Below are 7,500 nucleotides of genomic sequence, written 5' to 3'. Positions count from 1 at the left end.
ATCCTCATCTGCTCCTTCACCCCCTCCCCCAAACCCTCCTCTCACCCCCCTAACCCCCCCAACCCCCCCCCCCCCGCTCTCTGCCGAGACGCTGTGATGTGTCAGAGGGGAGTCTAACAAGGGATGCAGAGATGAGGAGTGAGAGATGAAGAAATGAAGAAATGGGGGGATGAGTGCGGGGGCAGGAAAACAAATCAATGTCAAAGTGCTGCTACCACATTACCCCTCACTGGATTTGCAGGTGTTTGTGTATATATTCTGTTTTAAGTGTACATGCGTGTGTGTGTGTGTGTGTGTGTGTGTGTGTGTGTGTGTGTGTGTGTGTGTGTGTGTGTGTGTGTGTGTGTGTTTCCCTGCCCTCCCTGTATGTCTTTCTCTTGGGGTGTATAATAGCCTCCCTGGGGAGTCAATGGTCTGTTTAGTTCCTCTGTCTCTGGCCCGGGGCTCTGTGCTCGGCTCAACCCATCCTATCCCTCCCTCCCTCCCTCCCTCCCTTCCTCCATCCATCCTATCCCTCCCTCCCTCCCTCCCTCCCTCCATCCTATCCCTCCCTCCCTCTCTCCCTCCATCCCTCCCTCCTTCCATCCATCCCTCTCTCCCTCCCTCCCTTCCTCCATCCATCCTATCCCTCCCTCCCTCCCTCCCTCCCTCCTTCCCTCCCTCCCTCTCTCCCTCCATCCCTCCCTCCTTCCATCCATCCCTCCATCCATCCATCCTCTAGCTCTCTAACGCTGATTGATTCCAGCAGTCTCCAGGACACCTCCGAGATTTATTGTTGCAGGAGGGAGGGATACAATATGATTGTGTGCATGTATGCTGCGTGTGTGTGTGTGTGTGTGTGTGTGTGTGTGTGTGTGTGTGTGTGTGTGTGTGTGTGTGTGTGTGTGTGTGTGTGCGCGTGTGGGAGGGAAGGCTCTGAGCCATATGAGCTCATGCCTCATGCAGTGAGATGGTAGGTCTGCACTAACAGACCTGTCCTCAGGCTAATGAGCGCACCTGCCTGCTGTGTGTGTGTGTGTGTGTGTGTGTGTGTGTGTGTGTGTGTGTGTGTGTGTGTGTGTGTGTGTGTGTGTCATACAGTACCACCAAAATGCATGTCTGTGTGAGCACCTGTCAAGGAATGGCACGTTTCATGTCACTATCCAAATAATCAGAGCGCAACCTGTGTGGATCGCTGGCAGCTGTCTCATCCTCCGTCGTGCTCCGAGGCCATCCCTCCCCCCGCCTTGAAATATTCACAGCCCAACCCCTCATGTGAAATTCAACAGGAGGCGCGAGGTGAGCGCACGGTCCGGTGAGCACGTCGATACGGCTGAGGAAATGACTGACGTTATTGAACAACAAGGTATGTCCATGAGGGACCCTAATGCGATCGCTCGTATGCCATTGATTATCCCGCGGAAATGTCAATGTATTCATTATTCATTCCATCGGAGCGTACGCGTGTGATGTTAGGCTTACTAGGAAAGGCCATTCTATTGTCTGAGACAGAGAGGCTTATTGATGAAGAGACTGGTTATCAATACTGGGCCGCACAGCGCCAGGGGGTAAGGCACTGTAACAAAGACTGTAAGACTGGAACCAAAGCTGGAACAGTTAGTATCAAACCATGTTAATTCTTTAGGGAATTTCCGTCGTTATAACTCCCTCCGAACTTCTGCTTCCAACCAATGGGCCGAAAATGATCCATTGAGTCCATTTTTACATTGATTAACACAGAGGACTTTGCTATTTGCAAGCACCTGCGTGTTCCATGTACAGGTACTGTATGTTGTCCTATTTCTCCATTCAGGTCTTCTATAATTATTTGTTTGTCTGTCTCTGTCTCTGTCTCTCTCTCTCTCTCTCTCTCTCTCTCTCTCTCTCTCTCTCCCTCTCTCCCTCTCTCCCTCTCTCTATCTCTCTCTCTCTCTCTCTCTCTCTCTCTCTCCCTCTCTCTCCCTGTCCTGCCCGGTTACTGAGTCTCTCTCAGCCGGCTAGTCCCAAAGCCTCCCGTAAGACAGTGACGTATGTCTCCTATTATGCTCTGAAATAATGGAGTGGACTCTGTGGACATTTTTAAAGCGACATTTTGAACCTACAGTACATGCTATTGTTCTGAAGTGAGGAGATCATATACTGTGGTATGATCATATACTGTGGTATGATCATATACTGTGGTATGCAGTGGTAGTGAGGAGATCATATACTGTGGTATGCAGTGAGGAGATCATATACTGTGGTATGCAGTGGTAGTGAGGAGATCATATACTGTGGTATGCAGTGAGGAGATCATATACTGTGGTATGCAGTGGTAGTGAGGAGATCATATACTGTGGTATGCAGTGGTAGTGAGGAGATCATATACTGTGGTATGCAGTGAGGAGATCATATACTGTGGTATGCAGTGGTAGTGAGGAGATCATATACTGTGGTATGCAGTGAGGAGATCATATACTGTGGTATGATCATATACTGTGGTATGAGGAGTGAGGAGATCATATACTGTGGTATGCAGTGGTAGTGAGGCGATCATATACTGTGGTATGCAGTGAGGAGATCATATACTGTGGTATGATCATATACTGTGGTATGAGGAGTGAGGAGTGAGGAGATCATATACTGTGGTATGCAGTGAGGAGATCATATACTGTGGTATGCAGTGAGGAGATCATATACTGTGGTATGCAGTGAGGAGATCATATTTGTGTACCGCATTTCTCTGCAAAATGTGGAAGTCCTCGCGCTAACCACTATTTGACGTCATCGTGAGGCCATTTCCACATGGACATGTCAAATGGACAAAATTAAAAATTACCACACTATATGATCTCATCGTAGTATATTCCTTCCTTTAAAGCTGATATAGACAAGTTTCCAGTGTTTCCACAGAATTCAAATAGCCCCCCCCCCCCCTCCCCCTGTCATTCTATTGGCCGAGCCAGGTCACTTCAGGCTATGGGATTGTTGTTGCTGCTGGGAGGGACGCTATGGATATTGCGCTCGTATGGCTAAATATGACATTAAAAAATTATGAATTTCCATCGATATCTTAGTTACAAAAATGACATTGAGTTGACATGTTTTTTTAAAGGTAACTGTAGCATAATCGCAATATCACACGAGTGACACGACTGACCCGCAAATGAGGAAGTAGGAAGTAGCGCAGGAGACTCACTGGCTCTCAATTCAATTCTCTTTTATTTGTAATCGAGCATATAAAACATATATTGCCCCTCAAATGCCCCAGCCACTACAGCATCGTTCATGTGAACTACTCTGTCCACGGTTATTCATTGCAATGAAGAGAAATCGCTATGATGATCCGCGACGGCTTGTCACCGTTGGCGAGCACGGGTTTAATGCATGCTTCAAGCCGGCCGGACCACCCAACCATGTGCTATACATAGCGATTCTCATAATTTCAATAGGCTTACATATTCAATCATAAACATACTATTTCACATGAACAATGGTGAAACTAAGATATGGGGATAATATTATACATTGCAATGAAATCACATCGCGGTTTCATTATAATACTGCTGGGTTGAACACACCGTCACAGCCTCACGCTGCAATTGGCTAAAAGTTTAAATCCCCCCCTGACGTCCCGACTAGTAAACTGTAGTGGATATAAACAGTGCATTCAGCCAGAGGGGGCCAAAGGGAGAGTGGAACACCTCAGCATCATAATATAGGGAAAGATAGAGGGAAAAAAGCCCAAAAAATAAATTTATATATATTTTAAATTTTGGCTGAAAACCTTTAAGAAGACAGTTTGGCTATTATTGCTGCGTCATTGCCATGATTACTTCTTACATCACATTAGCCCCGTCTGACCCATAGGGTCCATTTGGTTAACCCATTGAAACTTTTAGCATTGGCTATTCAAAAATAGCAGCTATACAAGCTCACAGCGGGTGACTGCAACCTCTTACATCTGCTATTTTTTGAAAGATCTTGAAAGTGTGAGAACTACTGATTTAGAAGGCAGTTCTCGGGTCTTAATGGGTTCAACTTGGGCCCAGACTGCTGGCCTAGTGGTTTGGGCAACTAAGCTACAATGTAGCCTGACAGCGCGGGTTCGAGTCCCGATCCCGTAGCCTTTGCTGCGTGTCACTCACCATCTCTCTCACCCCATTTCCTGTCAGCCTACTGTCCTATCAATAAAGGTATAAAAAGCAAAAAAATCTTCTTCTTTTCCATTCGGCTTTTCCTTTCAGGGGTCACCACTGCGAATCATCTGCCTACATTTCACCCTGTCCTCTGCCTCCTCTTCTCTCACACCAACTAACTTCACTACATCCAAGTGAGAGGAAGATTCTCTTTGGTCTTCCTCTCGTCCTCCTGCCTGGCAGGTCCAACCTCAACATCCTTCTACCGATATACTCACTATCCCTCCTCTGTACATGTCCAAACTATCTCAGTCTGGCCTCTCTGGCTTTATCTCCAAAACACCTGACATGCGCTGTCCCTCTGATGTCCTCGTTCCTGATCCTATCCATCCTTGTTACTCCCAGAGAGAACCTCAACATTTTTGTCCAGCTCTGCTTCCTGTCTTTTCCTCAGTGGGACTGTCTCTAAACCATACAACGTAGCTGGTGGTCTCACCACCGTCTTACACCTTCCCTTTTATTCTTTTTTTTTGCTTTTCTTCCTTTATTGATAGTATCAAGTGAAGCTGGACAGGAAAGAGGGAGAGAGAGAAGGGGAGAGACATGCAGCAACGTGGACAGCAACGGGACTCGAACACGCAACGCAACGCACAGGCCAGAGCCTATTTGTGGCATGCGTCTGGACCACTAGGCCAGCGGGCGCCCCTTCCCTTTTATCTTGATGATATTTCGTCACCTCTTTTCCACACTCTCCATTGCTCTGAAATGTTGACCCTACGTACTTAAAGTCCTCCACCTTCTTCACTCCCTGTAACCTCACTGTTCCACTTGGGTTCCTCTCATTAAAAAATATAACCTTAATATAATAATAATAATAATTGTGGACTTGAACAATGAACACTGGGGGTTTGACTGTGTAACATGTGTTACACAGTGTTCCCCCTGTGTTCCCCCTGTTTGACTGTGTAACATGTCCCTGCTGCAGAACTCACATTTGCAGTGTTTGTCGCAGAGCGCGGCCTGCCTCATGTCACACAGCCGTATGGACCCCTTGCTGCTGCTGTAGGCCAACGTGTGACACTGCTGCGGGTGGAACTCTGCCGACGTGATGACCTCCGTCAGCTCCTCCATGTTGGACGGCTTGATGTCCACGATGTCTGAGAGGGACGGGACGCTAAGGAAGCAGAACGCTACAGCCGGTGCTATAGTTGGCTACAGTAATGTGTTGGACTTAAAGCTTCAATGTGTAAGCTCTCTGTCCTCCCTGCGGGATTCGAACCCGCGCGGGAGAACAAATATTATCTAGCGATCATTGTCCCACCGTACGACACCAGATCATTGTCCCACCGTACGACACCAGATCATTGTCCCACCGTACGACACCAGATCATTGTCCCACCGTACGACATCAGCGTCTAAATGTCTCAGGGAAGAGTAGACAGACCACCTCCGACCACTGCAGATGTCCTAGTTATAGTACAGTGTATTAACATACCCTACCATACAGATTGGTTAAAATAATGTTTAATTCATCAAAATAAGTTCTGGATTGTAGCTTTTAAATAGAGATGCAAAGAGAGTGTCAAACATTTAATAATGTCAATATCTGTGGAAATAATCGGGATTATTCTTTGACCGTTTCGATGCTGATAGGGCATTTGTATGGCCGATGTGGCCGATTTCGATACGCTACCGATTGTGCATCTCTACTTTTAAACAGTAAATCTCTGTCGTGTGTACTATATGCCTTATTGTGCATGTGTGTGTGTGTGTGTGTGTGTGTGTGTGTGTGTGTGTGTGTGTGTGTGTGTCTGTGTGTGTGTGTGTGTGTGTGTGTGTGTGTGTGTGTGTGCATGCTTTCAAACGAGCGTGTGTGCATGCCCTCGATGATGAAGGATACTGAAGCTGCGGTCGGTGATCTCCAGGTTCCACAGGTTGATGCGCAGGTCGTCGGTGGAGATGTAGGTCTGCAGGTCAGAGTTGACGGAGATGGAGTTGATGTGGTAGGTGTGTGCGTTGCTGAACACGCGCCTGGCCGTGGCCTCCACCATCAGGTCCATGGGCTGCAGCACCGGCACCTACAGGAGACCAAAGAGGAGGAAGACCAAACGTTTGGCTTCAATGACACTATAGGGCTGGGCCATATGACTTCAAATCAATCAATTCAAAAACTGTGTTCGTCAAATATTTGTGTCCAAACTATATTTGACTAAGTATGGTACAGCCATACACTACAGGTCCAATCAGAACTGGGTCAAACAGTTGGATTAAAATTATTATTTTATTTTTGTATACATTTTTTTTTATCCCACTTTGGCAAGATCCCACATGTCAGTCCTAACATTCGGGTAATGTCTGAACCAAATGAAAACTAAGAAGACTTTAATGACTGTCTTCTGAAAATAACCTCGCTTCACTCTTACCTCCAGGCATCCGCATGACATTTGCTACAGAAAAAGCTTGTGTCATGTGGAATCTTTTCAGTTTTCTTTTTAATTAGATTTTTCTGTTTTATTGGATAGGAGGAAAACAGGAATGACGTGGTGCAGAGAAAAGGAAATCACACATGTTATCATGAGTCATGTTGAGTCAGGAACCCCATGCCATCCTCATTAGGTCTGTGCCTAAACCACTTAACACTTAGCCAGCTAGCATTTATTGAAAAATTAGGATCTAATTCACGCCAGCATTTTTGCCAGTTGAGCTCTTATTTTGAAAAGCCACATTTCCAGACTTCCGGAAGTAGTATTAACCTAGTAAGTTGAACAGGTCCAGGACGACTGTTTACAAAATGGGTCTATGCCGGGGCTCCGGAGGAGTCCCCATCGTCGGCTTTGTGCCATAGAAGAAACGTTGTTTTGACCAAAAATGCCATCTGGGACAAGGAATAGGAGATACAGGCGATTGAAAGAAACAGATAGAATGGATTATTATGGTGCCGATGATCTAAGATGGGCGATCCAGTCTTGTGACAGCTAGCTACCCGATGCTAACGTAAGTAGCATTATGGCTTGATCGATCGAATGCACTATAAAAGCGCAATTGCCATTGATCTACGGCAATGGCGTTAAGCGTAGTATAAAAAAATAGGCTTCAATTGACCAATTCCAATGGCGCGGAACCTGTTAAAGTTCAGTGAATTTCAACCTGTGGCTCAGGGCCCACAGGTGGGCTGCAAGAGTATTGTAAGTGGGCCCCAAAACTAATGGGCAAACACTAAGATTTGCATGATAGTATAACACTAACAACCTTTTTTATTATGTCAAAAAGAAAAACGGTATGGTATTCTTATCTTGAAAAACCTTGAAAAGTTAGTTTTCATTGGGATACTGATATAAGTATTTAAATTATACTATGTTTGTTCCATTGAACTAAGCCAGTCGATTGATTGATCAATAAAATA

At 46.0% G+C, this 7,500-nt stretch overlaps 1 protein-coding gene across 3 annotated transcripts in view; it reads right to left on the bottom strand.

Moving 5' to 3' along the window:
* Positions 1 to 7,500, bottom strand: part of LOC306928623 (serine/threonine-protein phosphatase 2A 55 kDa regulatory subunit B beta isoform) — a 70,034-nt gene that overhangs the window by 8,586 nt on the left and 53,948 nt on the right. For all 3 annotated transcript variants that reach the window (XM_079508874.1, XM_079508873.1, XM_079508875.1), the window contains 2 exons: positions 5,998 to 6,175; positions 5,090 to 5,254 (listed from right to left, as the gene is read on the bottom strand). In XM_079508874.1, coding sequence (XP_079365000.1) covers positions 5,090 to 5,254; positions 5,998 to 6,175 — 343 coding nt within the window. The remainder of the gene's footprint in view (positions 1 to 5,089; positions 5,255 to 5,997; positions 6,176 to 7,500) is intronic.

Source organism: Electrona antarctica (assembly GCF_951216825.1).
Source record: "Electrona antarctica genome assembly, chromosome: 1".
NCBI classification, from domain to species: Eukaryota; Metazoa; Chordata; class Actinopteri; order Myctophiformes; family Myctophidae; genus Electrona; species Electrona antarctica.
The sequence above is the reverse complement of the archived record's forward strand: the minus strand, read 5'-3'. Positions and strand labels throughout refer to the sequence as shown.